General features: G+C 35.7%; 2 protein-coding genes across 4 annotated transcripts in view; one reads left to right on the plus strand and one right to left on the minus strand.

Moving 5' to 3' along the window:
- LOC127868281 (beta carbonic anhydrase 1-like) overlaps positions 1 to 26,769 on the plus strand; it is a 180,277-nt gene that overhangs the window by 91,804 nt on the left and 61,704 nt on the right. The window lies entirely within an intron of this gene.
- Positions 1 to 26,769, minus strand: part of LOC127868277 (uncharacterized) — a 73,099-nt gene that overhangs the window by 41,370 nt on the left and 4,960 nt on the right. For both annotated transcript variants that reach the window (XM_052409906.1, XM_052409905.1), the window contains exons 2-4: positions 21,106 to 21,437; positions 18,981 to 19,536; positions 11,796 to 11,883 (exon numbers count right to left, since the gene is read on the minus strand). In XM_052409906.1, coding sequence (XP_052265866.1) covers positions 11,796 to 11,883; positions 18,981 to 19,536; positions 21,106 to 21,323 — 862 coding nt within the window. In that variant the 5' untranslated portion in view covers positions 21,324 to 21,437. The remainder of the gene's footprint in view (positions 1 to 11,795; positions 11,884 to 18,980; positions 19,537 to 21,105; positions 21,438 to 26,769) is intronic.

A 26,769-nucleotide genomic window follows, 5' to 3' on the forward strand; every position in this document is an offset into this window, starting at 1 on the left:
AAGTCATAGTCTGAATAACAACACAGGCCAGGGTCACATAGATTGTAAGGTGTGAAGTCATAGTCTGAATAACAACACAGGCCAGGGTCACATAGATTCTAAGGTGTGAAGTCATAGTCTGAATAACAACACAGGCCAGGGTCACATAGATTCTAAGGTGTGAAGTCATAGTCTGAATAACAACACAGGCCAAGGTCACATAGATTCTAAGATGTGTAGTCATAGTCTGAATAACAACACAGGCCAGGGTCACATAGATTCTAAGGTGTGAAGTCATAGTCTGAACAACAACACAGACCAGGGTCATATAGATTATAAGAGGTGTGAAGTCATAGTCTGAACAATAACACAGGCCAGGGTCACATAGATTCTAAGGTGTGAAGTCATAGTCTGAATAACAACACAGGCCAGGGTCACATAGATTCTAAGGTGTGTAGTCATAGTCTGAATAACAACACAGGCCAAGGTCACATAGATTCTAAGGTGTGAAGTCATAGTCTGAATAACAACACAGGCCAGGGTCACATAGATTCTAAGGTGTGAAGTCATAGTCTGAATAACAACACAGGCCAGGGTCACATAGATTCTAAGGTGTGAAGTCATAGTCTGAACAACAACACAGGCCAGGGTCACATAGATTCTAAGGTGTGAAGTCATAGTCTGAACAACAACACAGGCCAGGGTCACATAGATTCTAAGGTGTGAAGTCATAGTCTGAATAACAACACAGACCAAGGTCACATAGATTCTAAGGTGTGAAGTCATAGTCTGAATAACAACACAGGCCAGGGTCACATAGATTCTAAGGTGTGAAGTCATAGTCTGAACAACAACACAGGCCAGGGTCACATAGATTCTAAGGTGTGAAGTCATAGTCTTAACAACAAAACAAGCCAAGGTCACATAGATTCTAAGGTGTGAAGTCCTAGTCTGAACAACAACACAGACCAGGGTCACATAGATTCTAAGGTGTGAAGTCCTAGTCTGAACAACAACACAGGCCAGGGTCACATAGATTCTAAGGTGTGAAGTCATAGTCTGAATAACAACACAGGCCAGGGTCACATAGATTCTAAGGTGTGAAGTCATAGTCTGAATAACAACACAGGCCAGGGTCACATAGATTCTAAGGTGTGAAGTCATAGTCTGAACAACAACACAGGCCAGGGTCACATAGATTCTAAGGTGTGAAGTCATAGTCTTAACAACAAAACAAGCCAAGGTCACATAGATTCTAAGGTGTGAAGTCCTAGTCTGAACAACAACACAGACCAGGGTCACATAGATTCTAAGGTGTGAAGTCCTAGTCTGAACAACAACACAGGCCAGGGTCACATAGATTCTAAGGTGTGAAGTCATAGTCTGAATAACAACACAGGCCAGGGTCACATAGATTCTAAGGTGTGAAGTCATAGTATGAACAATAACACAGGCCAGGGTCACATAGATTCTAAGGTGTGAAGTCATAGTCTGAACAACAACACAGGCCAGGGTCACATAGATTCTAAGGTGTGAAGTCATAGTCTGAACAATAACACAGGCCAGGGTCACATAGATTCTAAGGTGTGAAGTCATAGTCTGAATAACAACACAGGCCAGGGTCACATAGATTCTAAGGTGTGAAGTCATAGTCTGAACAATAACACAGGCCAGGGTCACATAGATTCTAAGGTGTGAAGTCATAGTCTGAATAACAACACAGGCCAGGGTCACATAGATTCTAAGGTGTGAAGTCATAGTCTGAACAATAACACAGGCCAGGGTCACATAGATTCTAAGGTGTGAAGTCATAGTCTGAATAACAACACAGGCCAGGGTCACATAGATTCTAAGGTGTGAAGTCATAGTCTGAATAACAACACAGGCCAGGGTCACATAGATTCTAAGGTGTGAAGTCATAGTCTGAATAACAACACAGGCCAGGGTCACATAGATTCTAAGGTGTGAAGTCATAGTCTGAACAACAAAACAAGCCAAGGTCACATAGATTCTAAGGTGTGAAGTCATAGTCTGAACAACAACACAGACCAGGGTCACATAGATTCTAAGGTGTGAAGTCATAGTCTGAACAACAACACAGACCAGGGTCATATAGATTATAAGAGGTGTGAAGTCATAGTCTGAACAATAACACAGGCCAGGGTCACATAGATTCTAAGGTGTGAAGTCATAGTCTGAATAACAACACAGGCCAGGGTCACATAGATTCTAAGGTGTGTAGTCATAGTCTGAATAACAACACAGGCCAAGGTCACATAGATTCTAAGGTGTGAAGTCATAGTCTGAATAACAACACAGGCCAGGGTCACATAGATTCTAAGGTGTGAAGTCATAGTCTGAACAACAACACAGGCCAGGGTCACATAGATTCTAAGGTGTGTAGTCATAGTCTGAACAACAACACAGGCCAGGGTCACATAGTTTCTAAGGTGTGAAGTCATAGTCTGAACAACAACACAGGCCAGGGTCATATAGATTCTAAGGTGTGAAGTCATAGTCTGAATAACAACACAGGCCAGGGTCATATAGATTCTAAGGTATGAAGTCATAGTCTGAATAACAACACAAGCCAGGGTCACATAGATTCTAAGGTGTGAAGTCATAGTCTGAATAACAACACAGGCCAGGGTCACATAGATTCTAAGGTGTGAAGTCATAGTCTGAATAACAACACAAGCCAGGGTCACATAGATTCTAAGGTGTGAAGTCATAGTCTGAACAACAACACAGGCCAGGGTCATATAGATTCTAAGGCGTGAAGTCATAGTCTGAATAACAACACAGGCCAAGGTCACATAGATTCTAAGAGGTGTGCAGTCTTAGTCTGAACAATAACACAGACCAGGGTCACATAGATTCTAAGGTGTGAAGTCATAGTCTGAATAACAACACAGGCCAAGGTCACATAGATTCTAAGGTGTGAAGTCATAGTCTGAATAACAACACAGGCCAAGGTCACATAGATTCTAAGGTGTGAAGTCATAGTCTGAATAACAACACAGACCAAGGTCACATAGATTCTAAGGTGTGAAGTCATAGTCTGAACAATAACACAGGCCAGGGTCACATAGATTCTAAGGTGTGAAGTCATAGTCTTAACAACAAAACAAGCCAAGGTCACATAGATTCTAAGGTGTGAAGTCCTAGTCTGAACAACAACACAGACCAGGGTCACATAGATTCTAAGGTGTGAAGTCCTAGTCTGAACAACAACACAGGCCAGGGTCACATAGATTCTAAGGTGTGAAGTCATAGTCTGAATAACAACACAGGCCAGGGTCACATAGATTCTAAGGTGTGAAGTCATAGTCTGAACAACAACACAGACCAGGGTCACATAGATTCTAAGGTGTGAAGTCCTAGTCTTAACTTCAGTTGGAACTTAAATACTGCAAACTGAAGAAGTGAGAGGTTGTAGTCTGAACTACAACTGAACTACAACAATAACAACAGGGACAAAGTTCACAAGGATTCTTAAACATGTATTGATAAAATGCAATTTTTTTACTTTTAATACCTCTGATTTGAAAGTCATGACCACACCTAATTGTTAACTTAAATCACAATCGATCTTGAAAAATTGCTTAAATTGATGTAAGTGGACAAAAATTCCCCACAGGGATTTTAAGGACATTATTTTCTGCTATGAGTTGAAGATATGCTTAAATTAAGTTATGATTTGACAATATTTATGGCAGAAGTGTGAAGTCGTCATCTGAAGGCAATACAAATTTCAATTTATTTGTGCAATACATAGTGTTAATCTTAACTGCATTGTTCATATGGAATTTATTCATAATCAAATACTTACAACAAAACCAGCATCTATGTTTATAAAGTAGGGTGTTCCCAGCAAATTAAAAATATCAGGATTGTGTTCTCCAACCCTCCACTACATGATGCCAGCTAGAGAGAAGCTGTACAAAAATGTGGGCGGAAATAACAATATTTAGGACTTGCGCTTTCAAAGTTTTGAATTTTTGAGTCGAAACCTGTGATGGCAAGTAAAAAACCCTGCAGAACACACCTATGACAGTTGTACATACATCATTATCTGAAATTTGTTTACAGTCAAAATAAAAATTATCTAAATCTAGTCATGTTTTATTCTTTATGTTCGTTGGATCAGTGACTGTAACATGGCATTAACAGCTGAAGACATAGATAGTACCGAAAAAAATGTCTATGGTCTTCGATGACTTGAAGTAGATATCCGTATTACCTTGTAATATTTACCTTTTAAATGTTCTTTTCATATGACTTTGATTGAAGCAACATTGATAATTGTTACACCTTGGCTGACTAAGATACATTTATCAGTAAGTTCAAAGCATGATCTGTAATCACAATATAATTCTTAGACTGATAAATGAAGAAAATAGAAGGATTTAAGTTAACAAACACACAACAAGCGCGTTGTAGATATGCCTGGCGTCTGTGCTGGCTATATATCACTGCCTCTATTTAAAATGATTAATGTTTGAAATAATACAACTAGTTTTATTTACAATAATTGTCTTCATATAAAAGCAAACTATAGAAAATAGAGATTTTATTCTAATGGCAACGCATGGGTAGTAGGTGCAGCCCTGGTAACTGTCCAAGCATATGCGAGAGTGTCGCTCGATGTGAGCATGAAATTGTATCCCAGTGAGACCAGATAATACACAGTTTCTCAAAACAGAAGTACGATTATGAGTGGTCAACAGTGTGCAAGGTAGCCATAAACATCATCAGCAGATTAGCTGTTTAATGAAAAACCTACTGTTTTACACTGTACATATTTAATATTCAATATTAGCCAATACTAGCCGAAACGTCCTTCTCAAAATCACTTAATAGCATAAATTTAAAGGGATCTTTTCACGGTTTGGTAAATTGACAAAATTGAAAAAAGTTGTTTCAGATTTGCAAATTTTCGGTTTAGTTATGATATTTGTGAGGAAACAGCATTACTGAACATTTGCCATGGTCTAATATAGCCATTATATGCATCTTTTGACGATTTAAAAACCTAAAAATTATAAAGCGTTGCAACGCGAAACGATTGAATAATTTGGAGAGTCTGTTGTTGTCGTTTAAATTTGTGAAACTACGAAGATTGCTTATATAACGTATAATATACACATGTTATGTATGCTTGGCAGGATAGCTCAGTTGGCTTATGCGTTTTTACTTCAGGATTCCGGGGGGCACTGGTTTGAGCCCTGCTGCGGGCTACTTTTTTTTCCTTTTTTTAATTTTATTATATATTTTTTACTGGAGCTTTTAAAATACATTTATCAATATAAAGCATTTAATGACAAAACATGCCAAAATCTGTGAAAAGGCCCCTTTAACAATGTGATGAAACTATTGGTGAAATTCTGTGGTTTGACAGCAGACTAGGTACCTTTTCACAAACAAGAGGGCCTGAAAGGCCCAAAGTCGCTCACCTGAGCTGACAAGATATTATTGGGACAAATCTTTAATTCTGACCAAGTTTTACGAAGATAGGAAAATAAATGTGGCCTCTTAGAGAGTTATAATAACAAGGTTTTACTATAGTTATATAAGGAAAAATGCCCCGCACCTGGCAGCCATGTTTTTCAACCAACCGGTATCATTTTTGAACTCATCCAAGATATTATCGGGATGAATCTTCTGACCAAGTTTCATGAAGATCGGACGGTAAATGTGTTCTCTAGAGTGTTAACAAGATTTTACTATAGCCATATAAGGAAAAATGCCCCGCCGCTTGGAAGCCATTTTTTTCAAGCAAACATAATTATTTTTGAACTCATCCAAGATATTATTAAGACCAATCTTCTGACCAATTTCATGAATTTGGACAATAAATGTGGCCTCTAGAGTGTTAACAGGGTTTTACTATATCAATATATAGCCATATAAGGAAAAATGCCCCGCCCCTGGTGGCCATGTTTTTAAAGCAACCAAAACCATTTTTGAACTCATCCAAGATATAATTGGGACAAATTTAATCTTCTGACCAAGTTTCATGATGATTGGAAAATAAATGTGACCTCTAGTGAGTGTGAACAAGGTTTTACTAAAGCCATATAAGGAAAATAGCCCCGCCCCTGTGGTGGCCATGTTTTTCAACTAACCAGCATCATTTTTGAACTCGTCCCAGATATTATTGGGATGAATCTTCTGACTGAGTTTCATGAAGATCAGACTATAAATGTGGCCTCTAGAGTGTTAAGATTTTACTATAGCCTTATATAGCCATATAAGGAAAAATGCCCCGCCCCTTGGCGGCCATGTTTTTCAAGCAAACGTTACCATTTTCGAACTCATCCAAGATATCATTAAGACAAATCTTCTGACCATATTTCATCAAGATTGGACAATATTGTGACCTCTAGAGTGTTTTTCAACTAACCAGCATCATTTTTGAACTCGTCCCAGATATTATTGGGATGAATCTTCTGACTGAGTTTCATGAAGATCAGACTATAAATGTGGCCTCTAGAGTGTTAAGATTTTACTATAGCCTTATATAGCCATATAAGGAAAAATGCCCCGCCCCTTGGCGGCCATGTTTTTCAAGCAAACGTTACCATTTTCGAACTCATCCAAGATATCATTAAGACAAATCTTCTGACCATATTTCATCAAGATTGGACAATATTGTGACCTCTAGAGTGTTAACAAGGTTTTACTATAGCCATATAAGGAAAAATGCCCCGCCCCCTGGCGGCCATGTTTTTCAACCAACCGGCATCATTTTTCGAACTCGTCCAAGATATTATTGGGATGATTCTTCTGACCAAATTTCAGTAAGATTGGACAATAAATGTGGCCTCTAGAGTGTTAACAAGATTTTACTATAGCCATATGTAGCCATATAAGGAAAAATGCCCCGCCCCTTGGCAGCCATGTTTTTCAAGCAAAGGTTACCATTTTTTTAACTCATCAAATATATCAGTGGGACAAATCTTCTGAGCACGTTTCATGAAGATCGGAAAATAAATGTGGCCTCTAGAGTGTTAACAAGGTTTTACTAAAGCCATATAAGGAAAAATGCTCCGCCCCCTGGCGGCCATGATTTTCAACCAACCGGCATCATGTTCAAACCCGTCCAAGATATTATTGGGATGAATCTTCTGACCAAGTTTCATGAACAGCAGACAATAAATGTGGCCTCTAGAGTGATAACAAGATTTTTCTATAGCCATATAAGGAAACATGCCCCGCCCCTTGGCAGCCATGTTTTTCAAGCAAACGTAACCATTTTCGAACTCATCCAAGATATCATTAAAACCAATCTTCTGACCCAATTTCATGAATATTGGACAATAAATGTGGCCTCTAGAGAGTGAACAAGGCAAATGTTGACGTCGCACAACGGACACCGCACGAAGGACAACGCACGACGGACAACGTTGTGCTCAGGTGAGCTAATGAGCACGTTGTGCTCAAATGAGCTAAAAAGCCGTTTAAGTAACTGTCGATGATTTTTACCGCTTATATCAATATTGTGTTTTTAATTGATCTCTATTGTGGCAATATATCATAAGCATATGCTATTAATTAAATTGCATAGGCTAAAATGTATTAACTGTCAAACATGTATATTACCAACATCATATGCGTTTTATGCAATGGTTATACAATTTGTAACATTGTAATTACCAGTAATATGAATAGAATTCTTCCTATTTCTATTTATATAGATTAATTAGATTTGAAGAAAATTGGGCCCTACTCAATGCTATTCCATGTGTTCACTATGTACACAGATCAAGTAGCTCTCAAAACTAAGTTCTTTGTTTTAATTGTACATCAGGTTTTTGAGATAACAACTGGCATCTGATGGAAATAAGGAGCATGATAGTACTTCTTTTAAGAGGTCACAGTGACCTTGACCTTTGACCTAGTGACCCCAAAATGGGTATGGCATGTAAAATCATCAAGGTGCATCCACATATGAAGTTTCAAAGTTGTAGGTGGAAGCACTTGGATTTTAGAGCCAATGTAAAGGTTTTAGCACGAGGCTGGCGGACGGCTGACGGCGGACGACGAGCTGGCTATGACAATACCTCGGGTTTTCTCCGAAAACAGCCGAGCTAAAAATTGGTGGTTAAAAATAACACATTTGGTTTTAAATAAATACAATTTAACATTTAGTTAGTTTCCCTATGCAGCTCTATGGCTTGCACCTAAGTAAATATAATATTGACAACTTGACAACATGGAGTTATCAATTTTGAAGTATTTGGGAGAAAAAAATCAAATACACCAATTTTCCAATATGAAGACTTCACAATGCGAATTTTCTCAATTTTAGGGGGTTTTGCGCATATTTTTCCCAATTACGCTGATACTGGTACTTATTCCAATTGTGCAAAAAAAATTGCTGCATTATAAAAAGGGAATAAATATTAATATGATGTTGACTGTAAGTTTATATCAGTTTTTCATTGTTTGATAAATTTACCATAAAGATTCAATTAAATCTCAATAATTATTTCTTAAAGTATGTGTATACACATTGAAATTCAATTTGGCTCCAGATACAAACAATTTTACTAAAAATAGTCAAATATCACAGTGTATAAACCAATTGTATCATACCCTGATGTTGCGATGTGATTGCCATGGGGTAACGGCAATATTTACATACTGCTGTGTTAATTTTGATATAAAACAATAGATTAATACTGCAAACAAGTAAGTAAACTCTGTACTTTAGATGTCGTAGAGAATTAAGTTTCCCTAGAGAACGTATAAATCCCCTTCGAAGAAGTTGTTGTTTATGAAAACATTGAAAATCATCGAAGAAAATGGAAAACACATGTTGCTCTATGAGAAAATATCCTTTTTTGTCTAAAACTGTTTCGAAATATACATATATTTGTATGTAATATATTGCAATTGATGTCAAATAACTGTTATGATACATTTAATCTATCGGCATTTTGAATATACTAAGATATTGATTAAAATAAAAAAGATGGTTTTTAAAATGACTGTATCATACATGTATATTGCAGTGATGATGTATCATTGATTGCAATTACATTAAATGCATTCTGTTTCAATTATTGCGATATATCTATGCCGATTTTGCAGATTTTGTACCATTGATTGGTCGAATATTCACATGTCACAAAACTGAAGAGCTTAAACTTATTCAAGATACATCTTCGTTGTAACTCATGTCCAGCACATTGATATTGCTGTCCTTTGGTTGGCTGATGGGGCACATGTTTTCACTCATGTCAAGTGGTGATTCAGCAAAGATAGTTTTCATAGGAGTTGACATGCAATTTACCATAGCAAAACTACGGTCCAAGCCAAAAACTTCTATTGACTCATACGCCATGTTTCTGTAAAATAGCAATAATTTAGTTCTATATTAATGTTTCCCAAGAAATGCAGAGAGTTAATATAACAATAATAATCATTACTATCACTCCCATCATGATGATCATCATCATCGTTATCATCAGTAAAGTTATTATCATCATTAGCAACAGCAACACCACCAGCAGCAGCATAAACTGTTAGTACTGGCAATCTGTGTTAAATTACGTATGACCTGAGAGAGAAACAAGAAACGATATTTTCTTTATAATGAAAGGGTAACCTTGATTTTGGATGATTTAGAATTGGCATTTTTTTCCAAAACATAGGCACATGTGGCTATATATATATCATTAATGCATATTATTATAGAATGAAGTTTCAGCTAAAATAAATTTGAAACAAGGGCTGTTTGTAAAACATGCATGCACCCCATATGAGCTGTCAGTTGTAGTGGCAGCCATTGTGTGAATACGTTTTTGTCACGGCATGTGACCTTGACCTTTGACCTAGTGACCTGAAAATCAATAGGGGTCATCTGCCAGTCATGATCAATGTACATGTACCTATCAAGTTTCATGATCCTAGGCCTAATTATTCTTGAGTTATCATCAGGAAACCATTTTACTGTTTCAAGTCATTGTGACCTTGACCTTTGACCTAGTGACCTGAAATTTAATAGGGGTCATCTGCCAGTCATGATCAATGTTCCTATGAAGTTTCATGATCCTAGGCGTAAGCATTTTTGAGTTATCATCCGGACATCATTTAACTATTTCGAGTCACTGTGACCTTGACCTTTGACCTAGTGACCTGAAAATCAATAGGGGTCATCTGCCAGTCATGATCAATGTACCTATGAAATTTCATGATCCTAGGCGTAAGCATTCTTGAATTATCATCCTGAAACCATTTTACGGTTTCGAGTCACTATGACCTTGACCTTTGACCTAGTGACCTGAAAATCAATAGGGTTCATCTACCAGTCATGATCAATGTTCCTATGAAGTTTCATGATCCTAGGCGCAAGCATTCTTAAGTTATCATCCGGACACCATTTTACTGTTTTGAGTCAATGTGACTTTGACCTAGTGACCTGAAAATCAATAGGGGTCATCTGCCAGACATGATCAATGTACCTATGAAGTTTCATGATCCTAGGCGTAAGCATTTTTGAGTTATCAACCGGAACCCATTTTACTGTTTCGAGTCACTGTGACCTTGACCTTTGACTTAGTGAACTGAAAATCAATAGGTGTCATCTGCCAGTCATGATCAATGTACCTATGAAGTTTCATGATCTTCAAAGGGGGCATAATAAATAACGGACAGAAATACCTGCAAATTATATTCCTTAAGCCGAAAAGAGTATTACAAAATCTCCACAGTCTTTTCACTTTTATTAACCAACACTTGTACATGCATGTGTGTGCCAGCTATCTATTTATAGATAAAACATTCTAAAGATGTTTCTTACCAACACTAACCGTGAGTTAAATCAATGAAGTGAATGAAACTGTTTCGTAGTTGTTTAAAACATTTAGGAGGACGAAATAATGACATGTTAACTTCAATTACAAAGGGGTTTTTTATCTTATTTTGGGGAAAGGGCCTGGCCTTTTTTGAGGGGAAAAATAATCGCGCGAAACGCTGGATTTTGGGGGAAAAAAATCACGCGAAACGCAGGATTTTGGGGAAAATAAGGAAAGTCTTAAATAATCATGCAATTTAACATATTTTGCAGTTTTTAAAACAAATTCAAGGCAACAGATAATTTAATTATGCAATATGTTATATTTTCTACACTGGATCAGGTTAACTTATGTATTTAAAGTTTAAAAAAAAATGAAGTCTAGGTGAAAATTTACCTCTTGAGGAGAAAAAAATCCCCTGTAGTATAGTGTATAGTGTAGTATTAAATGCATATATCTGATGTAAGAAAGAATCCCTAAAAAAATACATTGTACTGATCGAAAGTGCACATTCTTAATCTAACATCTGATGTATAAATAGTTCATGTTATTTGTTGCAAAAACGCCAGTACAACAAAGATTTCAAAACTAGATATGACAATTCGACGAGATGTTCGGTTATCAGTAACCCATTTCATTTTTTTTCAATACATACAATACATAACAGCATGCCTGAGAAATCTGCATTCAAATCTGAATATAAATAACTGTTTGAAGACCATCATAATGACAAAAAAGGAAAATAGTTTACCTTTCTAGCAACGCACGTATGCCAAATATTCATTTCGCCATGACAATCACATCCCAAAGTTTGAAGACCATCATAATGACAAAAAAGGAAAATAGTTTAACTTTCTAGCAACGCACGTATGCCAAATATTCATTTCGCCATGACAATCACATCGCAACATCCGATTATGATACAATTGGTTTATACACTGTGACTATTATACACACATAGCAATAAAACTAGCATTTTGAAATAAATGCAAAACACAAAATATATTTTACCAAAGGAGGACATCTTGTTTAAGAATGCAGAACAGGTCTTATTTTCTTCCTTTGTGTTGTCCAGCCGGAAAGTTGCGCCAACAGTAACCTAAAAAAACAAGCACACAAAATCTATACATGAATTTTATTTACCCATTTGAATAAGAGTTTTAAATGGAGTGACGAAGCATGTTTTTACTCATTTATTGTTGTATTTGAATCTATTTTCTATGGCAAAAATGTATATAAAACAAAATACAGAGTGCATAAAATGTGATGTCATCAAGCGATTCTCATTCTTAATGTAAGCAAATATCACTGAAATTAGGTCACTATGATAATACATTAATAATTATTCCAGTTTTTGTTTAATTAAAGTGCCATATACAGTCTTATGTTTTGGAACAATAAATACACATATTCATCTCATTCCGTAAGTTGTAACAGAGCATCTTTTATTTCCTGTTTTCAAATATTTTAGGTACCCATTCAGCAAAATATGAGTGAACAAGAGCTGTCTCCATCGGAAGACATATGTCCCTGAACGCTTTTTTCAAAACCTAAACGCGGACCCTAAGTTTAAGGTCAAAGTGGTCAAAATTTGTGTGCGTATGGAAAGGCCTTGTCCATACATAGAAGTTATGAGCATTTTTCGTTACTTTAACGCAAAACCTAAACGCGGACCCTATGTTCAAGGTCATGGTCAAAGGGGACATAATTTTTGTGCTTATGGAAAGGCCTTGTCCATATACACATGCATACCAAATATGAAGATATCATCTGAAGGGACAAGCATTTTTTCAAAACCTAAACGCAAAAGTGTGACAGAAACACAGACAGACGGACAGTGCGATCACTAAATGCCCTCCTTCGGGGCCATAAAAAACTCTGATATGATCTTACTTGTTATTAACAGCCGCTCAAAATGGCATTAACCAACTATCTTTAAATCTATTTCAATTTGAATGCATTTCTTTCCTTAAATTGTCCTCAGTGAGAAATTATATTAAGTAATATCTACAATAAATAACAAATTCAAAAATAGTTAAATTTTATTGTCCTTGTAACACAGCAAAATTAATTCACATAATATCATTATGAATTTTCAATTCAAACAAGAAGTAAATTATAAAAGTAAATCAAATAGATCATTAGAGCTGCAACGATTCGATCCGCTGCATCGAAAATCGGTTTTAAATGTGTTGATTCGATTACAATACCAACCCTACCAAATTCAATTCTTCAACGTATAGACAAAGATACATATTTAGTGTGCTGTATTCTGACTATTTGATACGGGAAGGTATAGGTTTTATCTTTACCTGTAATAACAACGCGCGCGATTGCTTACTTATTACTGTAGTCATCCAATCAATAAGCGCGTTACGGTCTAATTTCGGAAAAAGCGTCAAAATGGCTGAAAAAGTTGTGGCCGAAAAATTGAAATTATCAGATGCTTAAGAAGCTAAAATCAAAAGTGTGGCAGTTTTTTGGGTTTCTGGATGGTAGCCCTCCCGATCAAGCTACATGTAAACTGTGCTTCACGGACATGGCGTACCTTAAGTCCGGCTCAACCACTAATCTAATGTAACATGTCAAATGCAAACATAACGTTGTTTTAGCAGGAGGTAGCACCAGTGCAATACTCAAGTCGCCAGCCTCATTATTATGTATTTATTTATTATATTATTGTGTAGTCAACAAAATCTTCTAGTCAGAAGTTTATTGATATTAATATTGAGTTCCCAATTTGCTATTCTTTTTTGTGTGTTTTATTGATATATTGACATAGTTTGTCAGAAAATTGGCATTTTCTTGCAAAATATTTCTTACAAATGTTAATTTTATCCACTTTCAACAGTTTTTAAATCACTGTTGAACCAACCAAACTATATCTAACAAACACACAAATGCCCAAGATATCTAGGTTACATGCAACACATTTAAACAGAAATGTTTATTTTGAGGCAGAAGAGTGAATATATGATAAAACTAGGTTGCAAGATGAATCAAATCGAAACAATCGGTATCGGACTGTCTGAAATCAATATCGAATCGAATCGAGCTGTTGGTTAATCGTTGCAGCTCTATAGATAATTTGATCATACATTGTAAATACAATTTCATTTATGACAATTATAGGTCAAATGTAATAATAATTCGTAGAATATTCATGCAAAAACATTCAAAGCATAATACAAGCATTCAATGCATTAAAGGTATAATACAATATGTTAGTTAATACAGGGCTTTTTTCCTTATTTTGTGAAGAGGCCCTGGCCCCCTTTTGTGAAAAAATGTCCTTATTTTGTGAAAAGGCCCTGGCCCCCTTTTGTGAAAAAATGAGTCGCAAACTTTACACAATTTTGAAAAAATGAGTCTCAAACTTTTGAAAATTGTGAAAAAAAGAGTCGCAAACTTGTAAAAATTGTGAAATTCAGTTTTTTTTAAGAACATGTTTTGTAAAAGCATGCATGCTTAATACTTGCATTATAGTAAAATGTCGTTAAATAATGCACAAAAAGCACAGTTTCATTGTCTTGACACTTTCTTTCAACAAATAACCACTTACATATAGATCAACAATAGTCTGACTTGTAAACTCTATCTAAAACCATTTAAAAACCTAATCCCTTTCAATATCTTGTCTTGCTTATGTAAACAATGGCTGTTTGTAAAACACGCATGTCCCCCAAATTGGCTGTCAGTTGTAGTGGCAGCCATTGTGTGAATACGTTAAGAATATGAATAGGGGTCATCTGTCGGTCATGACCAATGTCCCTATGAACTTTCCTGATCCAAGGCTTACATGTTGTAAGCGTTGTTGAGTAATCATCCGGAAACCATTTTACTGTTTCGAGTAACTGTGACCTTGACCTTTGACCTATTGATCTGAAAATCAAAAGGGGTCATCTGCCAGTCAGGACCATTGTCCCTACGAACTTTCCTGATCCTAGTCCTAAGCATTCGTGAGTGATCATCCGGAAACCATTTTACTGTTTCAAGTCACTGTGACCTTGACCTTTGACCTAGAACCCGGAAAATCAATAGCAGGGGTGTGATTGAGGTTAAGTCTGAGGGCAGGAAAATTCTGTATACTGATTTTGACTACGGGAATCGCGCGGATAACGCAATGACAAACCTTAAAACAGACATTAAATAAACACCCTCTTAAACTTATTATTAACAAGATTTATTTATGAAAACCTTTATTAAATCACATTAAACTTATGCAAAGTCTCCAGTATTAATTGTAATCAAAATGAATGAGTTTTTGCCGGCCGCGGATTTTTCGGGCCGCTTTTGAAATACGCACGTGGAATTGGTCGAACAATTTTTTCCAAATTTACATGATTCGCGGAAATGACCCCGGACAACCCGATCCGCGGAAATCCGCGGATCCGCAGAAAAATCACACCCCTATTATAGGGGTCATCTGTCGGTCATGACCAATGTCCCCATGAACTTTCCTCATCCCAGGCTTAAGCTTTCTTGAGTTATCATCCGGAAATCATTTTACTGTTTCAAGTCACTGTGACCTTGACTTTTGACCTAGTGCCTGAAAATCAATAGGGGTCATCTGCCAGTCATGATTAATGTACCTATGAACTTTCCTGATCCCAGGCCTAAGCGTTCTTGAGTTATCATCCGGAAACCATTTTGTGGACAGACAGACCGTTGGACCGACCAACATGTGAAAAACAATATACAACATCTTCTTCGAAGGGTGGCATAAATATTAAATCAAATTTTAATTTTGAATTGTGAAATGGCAGTTTTTGACAGTTTTAAGCCCAAAAGGTCCAATTTTCACAGTTTAAAATGGCCGTTCTTGTAAAGTATAGTGGCCTTACTAGAATTGTGAAATGGCCATTCACAGCCATTCTCTAAGAAGAAACAAAAGCCCTGTAATAACAATTCAAGCTGAAAACAAGTATTAAATATGTATACAAACAGACAATTTTGTAAATGCAAAGCACTATATGAAGAAAGACACACAGCAAATTCATAAATAAGAAATAACAAAATATCAATTCTCTAATCTCACAATGACCTATTAAGGCTATTATATGTAATGATTTTCACAAAACTACTTTTATTTGGGAGGGTGGGCCTGGAAAATTCAAGTTGTGTAACACTGTGTGTTCAACGCTTACAAAAGCAAGTATGAACTAATTTTCAAAACTTTCAATGCTCGAGTTTACAATTCAACCAATCAAAAAAAGGTGAAAAGTAACTTCGCTCAGAAATCTATGTTTAGAAATGGAATAGCAACAACTTTGAACGAGAATAAACTTTCATCAAAAATAAAACATTTTAATTCAAGATTAAAATTGGCCATTTTCTTTCCTTAAGTTTTCCTCAGTGAGAAATTACATAAAGTAATTAATAGCTACAATAAATTACAAATTCAATTATAGTTAAATTGTGTTGTCCTTGTAACACAGCGAAATTAATTCACATAATATCAATATTGCATTTCCAATTCGAACAAGAAGTTATGTTATTCAAATTGATAATTTGATCATACATACATTTTAATTTATGACAATTATAAGTCACATGTTATAATTCATTGTATATTCATGCAAAAGCAAACCAAGGGCTTGGTGCAAAACTAGTTATACTCATATTTTCAAAACTTTACAGGAGACTGAAACAAGAGCTGTCAGAGGACAGCGCGCTCGACTATTCGAGTGCTTGACAGTATAACGTAAGCCATCATGGAGACAGGGTGGACGGTATAATGTGGGTGTGTGGTCATTTAATAGATGATCTTTCAAAAATAAGGAAAAAACAATTTATTTTTGTTGGGGGGGGGGGGGGATTTTGGGGTAGGGCATGGGGGATGGTTAAGGTGGAGTGCATTGTGGTATGTCAGGTGTTGTTTTGTCAAAGTATGAATCAAATGTGATCATAAATAAAGAAGTTATGGCAATTTAAGCAAAATGTTCAATTATGTAAGCATAAAATGGGCCATAATTCTGTCAAAATGCTTGACACAGTTGTCTGCTCTTGTTTATAGATTGGAATCATGTTGGTAAAGAAGTTTGCAAAATATGAAAGCAATATGTCAAAGGACATAGAAAATATTTGTGGTGGTACGCAAACTTTAACATAGATTTATCAATAATATGCATATTCTAAGTATAAAAGGGGCAATAATTCTGTCAAAATGCTTGATACAGTTGTCTGCTCTTGTTTATAGATTGGGGTCATGTTGGATAAGAAGTATGCAAAATATAAAAGCAATATGTCAAAGGACATAGGAAATATTTGGGGTAGTAAGCAAACTTTAATATTTGCACGCTAAAACGCTAACGGGATCGGGAACGCTGACGCCGGGGTGAGTACGATAGCTCCACTATATATATTTCATATTTAATAGTCGAGATAATAACTGATCAAATTCATTATCTTATTGAGTTCTTCATTCCTACTTTAAACCCATTAATGTTATTAGTAATTATAAAAATATATACCTCAAAATAAAGAATTATTTTGTTTAATTTTTGGTTTTCATGACAATTTTGACTTACCATACTTTTGCACAATTATACACATTTTACTAAAAATTGCTTTAGTGCAAAGCTATTTTAAATAAACTTACCATAGTTTTGCATAAACTAATGAATGATATAAGATAAATCCTGTGTTTGCAAAACTATTGCAACTCCAAATAACTCTTTAGTTACCTGTGAATTTAGTAAAAAGTTTGATTTGTTCAACAGTTCAACAATATATCGAGTGTTCAGCGCAACACTGTACTAGCTCAATTTCACAAAACTTTTCAGGAAAAAGAAAAGACTTGCTTTTGTGTAAACTCTTTGAAATCTTACACATATTTTGGGTTATATCACTACAAAATATCATTTCAATATATAAATAAGTATAAATGAAATAATATTACAAGTTATACAAGAGATATTGAACAGTATTTGAGTTAGAACAGTTTGCCCACTATAAATTGTAGGAATGGGGAATTTTGGTTTGATGCAACACTGTTCCAACTCAAGTTAGAACCTTTTTCCACCTTTAAAATTAGGTTGTTTGGTAATAAAGTTTCAGCGCAAAAATGCTTCTTGGTTATGTTTTGTATTCTTCTTAAACAAAAGAAGTTATCAAACATGGAAAATGAATCAAACACAATCCAATTTATAAAATCAAGGGTGGAAACATTAATATATAAAACAATACTGTGAACAGTTTAAATCCTTAACAAGTTATAAATTGAAAGTGTTTTCATTAGAATTTTATAAATCTTACACTGAGCATTGATTGTGTATTTACATATGTTTAACACTGTATTATGAGCATTTGGAATAAGACCAGAGCTCCAGATAAGGGTGGTATTTTTCGTAATTACAAATTATTTTCAAGTCCTTTACGTATTTATTTTAAAATCTTGTCGTACCATTAAGAATTACAAATCAAGTTACGAATATTATTTTTACATCGGTTTGTATCGATTTTTATTGAGTTCTTTTCGCGTATTAAAGATCTTTTCGGTGCTTATATAAAATGGTTATCGGGTTTGTTTAACAAAGCGCATTTTTTCCAATAAAAGCGGCGTGTACAGTCTATCTATCAAAAAACAATTCCGGCGCCCAGAGCGTGTCCTAAAAAACTGCAAAGCCTGCAAAAACACGCTTTTAACATATTGTACGTAAAGTGAGCCGAAATTGAATGTTAAGAAAGACATTATAGAAAATATCTTACACGATATTGTATGTTCAGTTGCCGACACAGTCGGACAAGCTAAAAAAACGCGACACGACGGGTCCAAACTTAAACAAAACAAGAGCTGTCACCATAGGATGACTTATGCCCCCTATGAACGCTTGAAAGAAGTTATGAGCTTTTTTCAAGACCTAAACGCAGATTTCGAAACCTAAACGCGGACCCTAAGTTCAATCTCAAGGTCACAGGGGTCAAAATTTGTGTGTGTATGGAAAGGCCTTGTCCCTATACACATGCATATCAAATATGAAGCTTATATCTCAAGGGACATAGAAGTTATGAGCATTTTTCGAAACCTAAACGCAAAGTGTGACGGACAGACAGACGGACGGACAGACGGACAGTGCGATCACTATATGCCCTCCCCAGCCGAGATAATAGGTTTTATTTTTTAATATTGTCAGAAATTTAAACTCATGGCATGGTTAATTTTGTGCATTAGTAAATACGAAATCTGTTACCTACCTCTTTAGTGTATGACTGGCTGCCTGAGAATGTTGTCCCAGAGGACCCCGCAGTCTGATAGGTAGAGCTGACAGACGCCACAGGGGCTATGTTCTGCATGGACGAAACCACCGAGCTGGTGGGGAGGATCATAACTTGATGCTGGGATCCCAGATTTGGTAAGATCTGCCCCCCAGTGTGACAATGTTGCAGACTAAAGCCTACGGGGCTAGCTGCAACAGTGGAAGTGGTTGGTAAAGTGATGAACACACTGCCACCGTTGGACGTTGATGACATACCGGCATTCGGTAAAATTGGAAATTTTGCAGCTTGTGTGTTTCCATTGGTTACAATCTGTGGACCGATGTTAGATGCTGTAGCAGCCATCACTGGATTGAACTGGTGCAGAATCATTGGCGTATTCTGCGACTGGGCGGTGAGGTTCTGCAGTGGTTGGGAAGAGGCAATGTTGGACACGGGTATCTGCACGGGAATAGTCTGGCCATTAGGGAGCTGCATGAGGACTACTATCATCGGGGGGCTGGACTGAACTGCCTGCGCAGGCTGAGTGGCCAGTCTGGAATACAGGAACATGCTAATTATAGCTACATGGGTACTATAATTTCTGAAAATATTTTTAAATTAAGCGGCTTTGTGTATATTTATAAATGGAGTGGACATCAAAATGACAGATTTCCTTAGAAAAGTAAGTTCAAATTATTTAGATGAGAGCCAACATACTTGCATATTGTTGTTTAACTGCGAAAACAACAATAATTTGGAGTTTGAATGCATTCTTACATTATCTGTTTACTATTTTTGCAAATGAATCCACAGACTTGTAATAAATGTGAGTTATACTCTAGCAGAGCTCTTTCTGATAAGTTCAAAGAAGAAGGATTCAGGAAATAGTGGTTCACTGAAACAAGATCCTGTGTTCATTGACCGCAGATGCCCGAGAAGGAGCCCACATCAGTATTGATTCATTAGTCCATTTGAATAATTTTAAGTCTCAAAGGTAGGTCCATTTCAAAGACAAAAGGAAGTCATTAAATGTTAGTTTACATAATATTGAATGAAAGTATTAAATGTATATATTTTTAAGTAATTTATATTATATTGTGCAAAGGTCAATTTGGATTAACCAAGAAATTTGACCTCAATCAGCGTAAGCAATAAGTAGGTGAATGCATAGGTCGAAATGAGGTCAATGTGATGTTGGTGTGTTGAAAATGGTCACAGATAGCATCCAATAACTACCGTTCAAGTATCAAAGATTTGTAGCAAGATGTATTAATTTTAACCCTTTCCCACGCAGATAAGTATTTTGACGCATTTGTAGTACCTTACAAAGTTCAATTTAAGTAAAGACCTATCTTCTTAGATTCAAGTTTTTAAAGCTTCATTTGCAACCCTTAGTTCCTGATTAGCAGCAAACAGAATAAAACCTGAACAGACTGCGAGTTACTCGCAGGCTGTTCTGGTTTTATGCTGTTTGCACACAGCCATTATCACTTTGCTTCTGAGTTGGAAAGCGTTTTTAAAAAAATGTCATTTTGAGTAAACCTTTATTAAGACCTTCTAAATTCCTAAAACAAGAAAGTCAATGTCAAGGTTGAAATGAGGTTAAGGTGACGTGGTCATATTGATAGGTTTTGTAACAAGCAGTACTGTATTTTAGATTAAAAGAGTCGTTAAGGGTTAACCACTAATTAGGACCGTCTGAAATATTTTCTCATCCAAAAGTAGGTCAAGGTCAAGATCAAAATAGGTCAGGATGTGGGTGTCATGATAAAGTTCAAAGGCATAATCGATTATCCAAGTATATGGGGTATGGAGGAAGCATTTTTAATGTTAGGTGAATTATGTCATTTAAAATAATTTCATTAGGACAGAAAGAGGAATGAACAGAGAGACCAACCAAAAGGTAAATGCCTCTAAGCATCAGTAGACGCAAAGAGCATTAAAAAGTGGCTCACACATCTTCCCTTCATATAATATGACATTTTTTACGTTTTAATTTACAGGCTTGAAAAAAGTACTTGGTTTCACAAACTTATGCAGACAACCTAACTGACCGACATATACAGAGAAATTCTTCTATACCGCACCCTCCTTGGGTATAATTATACACAAGTCTACTCACTGTGATATCCCAGAGTTAGACACAACAGATACTGGGACACTACTGGAAACGGCTGAAGAAACCTTCACTTCCTGTTTACGAATTTTAGACGGAATTGGTCGAGCATGAGCGTCCGTTTTAACAATGCTTGACGTCGAAGAAACAACAGAGGCCATCAAGATCTCGGCCATGGATTCGGCTGATATGGGAACACTTTCAAGGTCACTCCCAGTCTCCATGGATTGGCTGGTCTTTGTTCGATTATTCTTGTTGCTAGGCGACTCAATGGTGGAGGTGGAGCCAACAATGGAGTCCTCCTCATCTGACGTCGTGGAGACAGCTTGACTGAAGCTCTGAAATGAACCAAGGTTATTTGGCCTTACTCTTGTTTAACCCTTTACCACTAAGATACGTATTTTGACGTATTTGTAGTCCCTTAGACAATTAAATTTTAATTAAAGACCTTTCTTATTAGATTCAAGTTTTAAAGGCTTCATTTCCAAACCTTAGATACTGATTAGCAGCAAACAGCATAAAACCTGAACAGACTACGAGTTATTTGCAGGCTGTTCAGGCTTTATGCTGTTTGCACATAGCTGTTTTCACTTTGCATCTGTGTGGGAAAGGGTTAACCCTATCCTGCTCATATATGTATTTTGACGCGTGTGAAGTCCGTTAAAAAATCTGATTGAATTAAGATATTTCTTAATAGATTAAAGTTTCAAAAGCTTTATTTCCAACAGTAAGATAATCATAAGCAGCAATCAGCATTTAATCTAAACTGGTTTTGGTCTTATGCTGGTTGCATATAGTGGGTAGCCATTTTTGAATGTGGTTTTCTGCGTGAAAAAGGGTCAAACAACCTCATGTGAAAAGAGTGACTTGCAGCATTTGAATCAAGACCCATAACAGTTTTCTGTTTTTCTACGAAAAATTTTATTTAAATCATGATACCTAAACGCAGGACTTGCTCAGCCATTCACCAAATAAGACAACTGTTTTAAATCTGCAAATTTTGCTAAAGAAATGTCTGTTTGCTGACAGATTTTTCTTCATTGAACCCTTTAAAGGCACCTGTTCACGTTTTGATAAATTGACAAAATTTAGAAATATTCTCTCAGATTTGCAAAATTGTTGTAGATATGTTACTAATACTGAGCATTTAACTTGCTCTAAAATGGCTTGAACCTAACAAAATATAATATTGACAACTTGACAACATTTAGTTATCAATTTGGGATCATAAAATCAAATAAATGTACACCAATTTCCCAATATGAAGACTTCATGACGTGAATTTTCCCAATTTCAGGGTTTTTCATGCACAATTTTCCCAATTCAACTGGTACCAGTACTTTTCCCAATTGAGCAAACAAAATCTCTGGCATTCATCATCATGTCAGGACGGATGGCCAAGTGGTCTGAGCTGTAAACTTTTACTCCAAGGGTCAGTGGTTCGAGTCCTGGGGTCTTATTCCAGAAGTATCTTAAGTTAAATTTTATTCTTATCCTTAAATTTTAAAATTTTCTTAAGTGTTTCATGTCCTAATTAAATATTTTGGCATCACGAATTGCATCAAAATAACATAATTATGTCTATTTTATGTTAGGAATACCAAAAAAAACATGTGATTTCTTATCCAGTAAGATATACAAAACATTGTAATTTTGAACTTAAGTGAAATTATTTAAGAAATGACTTAAGGTGTTTCTGGAATACCACCCCAGGTGGTGGTGGTGGTGGTGGTTTCCCTTGTTTGAACCATGCTAAATCCTTAAAATGCCTATTTCCAGTAACTGTGACCTTCACCTGTGACCTTTGACCTAGTGACCTCAAAATCAATAGGGGTCATCTGAGAGTCATGATCAATGTACCTATGAAGTTTCATGATCCTAGGCCCAAGCGTTCTTGAGTTATCATCCGGAAACCACCTGGTGGACAGACCGACCGACCGACAGACAGACAGACAAACAGACAGACCGACATGAGCAAAGCAATATACCCCCTCTTCTTCGAAGGGGGGCATAAAACCTTGAACGAGTGGCCAAGGGACATTTCCCGTGGCTAATTGTTGAAAAGATTGAAGGGGAGACCCGTTTTAATTGTGAAATATGTAAAAAAAATAATCGAAGTCAAGCAATCTAAGCACAGTTAGGGCATTTGAAGGTATTTGAAAAATAAAATTGTATAATACTGAATAGACACTGTTGGACTCTTATAAATAACGTTGCTAGTATGTTTATTTTGATTTTTTGCATGAAAATAACCATTATAATTTATTTTTAGGTCATTAAGAAAAGTTAAGAATTATTTTCCAAAACTAAATAGTAGTAACGTTAAGAATAAAAGTTCAGAGTTAAGAATTCTTTTTGAAAATCTGGTAGTAACGTTAAGAATTTCACAAAACCTTATCTGGAGCTCTGAAGACATTTAACTTGGAATGGACATCATTTTGGTGGTTTTCTCAAACAAAACCTTTTCATTTGATTTTCTAAATAATTGTGTTTTCTTTTAATATTGTATCTATATGTTTAATACAACAAGAGCTTCTGCATGACATTTTCAGTAACAGTGATGGTATTTTTTTCAGTTTGCTTGTATTTTTATTAAACTTATACATTTTAAACTGTGTTGATGCTTGTATAGGAACATAGAACAAAAAAAGCAGATTTTGTAGGGACCAATTTTTTTAATAATTTGTGGAAATTATGATTTTGTTGTTTGTTCTTGAATTGTTGTTATTTAAACTATAAAATATGGTTCAAAACATTTGCAGCCTATTTATAGAATGCACAGAGTTTGAACTGGGCATTTTGATAACTGAATTGGTATCACCGTCATTATTTATATTGTTATTTATAACAAGCTTGCAAAAAAAACATCATCAGCAAGCTTGCGCAAGCTCGTGCAAGCTAGCTGCGAGGTTCCAATTCTACGCTTGCGCAAGCTTGCAAAACAAGAATTATCAGCAAGCTTGGGCAAGCTTGCCCAAGCTTGCCGCGAGGTTCCAGTTCAAAGCTTGCGCAAGCTTCCTCCGCAAGCTTGCGGCAAGATTGCCGCAAGCATGTTAGAAAAGCTTGCGATTTTGGTTTGGGATCTGCTGTCAGTTTTGACAGTAAAATGAACTTTTATTAAGAAACCTTTGTTTTACAGCATTATAATTGCTAATTTGCATTGATTTTCAAATGTCAAATACGTAGAATTTAACCCCAAAACATATAGAGTATTTCCCCTTTGTTTACATAGCATTTGACATTTCAAATTGTATTTATTGAAAAAAATATGTATTAGACAAAACATACAGATATGTTTATGCACAAATAACATAACTACCACAAATTGACACCATGAGCACTGTGTAATAAAGCTTCTGTTCTTTAATGCTTAAAGAAAATACAGCTATCAGTAATATCTTGAAATATTGTCTAAAGTTACGCTCAATTGGTCATTGTCGGCTCAGGTACTACTTACATGTACGCCGGGTACTCTTAAGTATACATACATGTACCCCAGGTACGGTATATATACTAAAACGTACCCAGGAATTTTAACTCTAAATCGGTCGTTGTCGGTTATTTTTCTAAAATTACTTATTGTTTATAAATGTCAATTTTCTGTTAAATGGCCTTTATATAATTGAAGCTCATACTCAAAAAGCATGTTGATGCATTTTTTTATAGAGAAGTTTGTTTAAGATAAACAATATTATTTTACAGTAATCTGTAGCGCGTTTTACCACATTGGATTTTTGGCGCGAATACAACTTGGGTACAGTCTTATATCAACCGGGTACGTTTAAACATACTTAAGAGTATCCGGGGTACATGTCAGTAGTGCGAGCCAACAATCACAAATTGAGCTTAAGTTACACATGAACTCTTGTTTATGGTTCATTGATGTTGTGTCAAAATTGCCTTGTACAAAACATGATGCTTTGGTGTTTGATAGCAGTGGCTTAGAGATGACTGTGTTGCATTAATTTACAAAATAGATCAATTCACAGCAATATCTGAGCATTTAATTTGAACTCTTAAATATACATTATGCTTGTCCCCTTTTTATGAAAGTAATTGTTCCAGTGTATTTAAATGGCATTGTGTATAAAAGGCTAATACAGACACAAATAATAGGTTTTTATAGGCTATTGACAATTATTATAAATGAACAAACAGTATAACTTTATATTGACATCAAATAAACCTCGGTGGAAACAGCACAATTTAGTCAATTAAAATGTAGAAAATTGTTGACGATTTTTTAAGAAGGCGGACAATCTTTTCGACTCTAAGTGTTATGTTAAAGAAAGATTTGATACTTTTTAAGATGTCTACATTGCACTGATGGATGCCTGCCTTTCAAGCCAAATAAGTGTTGTTAAACAGCAAATGTTGGCGTGCGCCTGCACAACCTGTGCTTGAAATTATTCAGTCTGCTGATAGAGGTAGAAGTTGGCGACCTGATGTATCCTGCAATTACAAACAACACACCAGTACAGGAGCAGCAGTCAATAAGAGGCAGCATCTGATCGAACTGTTAAGTTGAAAATGTCATCAAGTGATAGTTATAAATATTTAAAGTGATATATTGCTGTAATATTATATATTCTCCAAATAGGTAGAGCTATACTACACACCCAAATATCAGTTTTTGCTTCCTCATGCGTTGGTTCAAGTAAACACCCAATACCATGTTATAAGTTTGCGAAAGAAAGTGTAATTAAATATTCTTCATATTTATCCGAGCTGCATGAAAAGATCATATACTGAAGGTACTTTTCCCTATTAACACTTTTTCAAGTGATTTTTTTGCCAACTGACCATCGGGTCTTAGGTATTGGAGATCAGTAATGAGAATCCTAAAAGTGACATAAACAAGTAGGGTTTTAAATGTACAATGTATTTTTACCTAATAATAGAGAGTGTAGAGTATATAAACATGGATATTATTGTTATACTATAAGCTTGGCAAATAAAAAATTACATACATTTGCTATATGTTATAATGCTTGTACTGAAAGACATCCTTGATATGATGCTCTGTTAAATAATCAAGTCTTTAGTTACCCTTAAAACTGTAATTTATGTGAAAACTGTTATTTACTGGTGCACTTTTTTAGTAATGTTATAAACATGTTAATGATTATAATATTTACATGGTGTTTTTTTTTATAACAGTTGGAATAGCATGTGTATTCAATGAATAAAACATGAATAACAATATACACATCATGTCATATCAGTCAATACAGATTAAGATTTCTGGAAACAATTCAACAATGGAATATTCCTTTTTTAGAGACAAGAGCTCTTCATCCGAATTTTTGTTTTATGTCCGAAGAATGTCATGTCTGGTTCTGGACGCCATAAGCATTTGTTTTGGGTTTATGTGAAGCTGTGTCTACATGATTGACATGTCACTGCAAGTAAATAGATTAAGCAGTTCAAATTGTATTTATTAAAAAATATGTATTAGACAAAACATACAGCTATTTCATGTATCAGGCATGCGTGGTTGTTGAAAATATAAACAAGAGATGTGTTTGTCAGAAACACAATGCTCCTTATTGCGCCGCTTTGAAATATAAAAAATTGTTTTGTTTTTTTTACCTTTGACCTTGAAGGATGACCTTGACCTTGAACTTCCACCACTCAAAATGTGCAGCTTCATGAGAACGCCGGTTTGAG

Source organism: Dreissena polymorpha, chromosome 2 (assembly GCF_020536995.1).
Source record: "Dreissena polymorpha isolate Duluth1 chromosome 2, UMN_Dpol_1.0, whole genome shotgun sequence".
Classification (NCBI taxonomy): Eukaryota; Metazoa; Mollusca; class Bivalvia; order Myida; family Dreissenidae; genus Dreissena; species Dreissena polymorpha.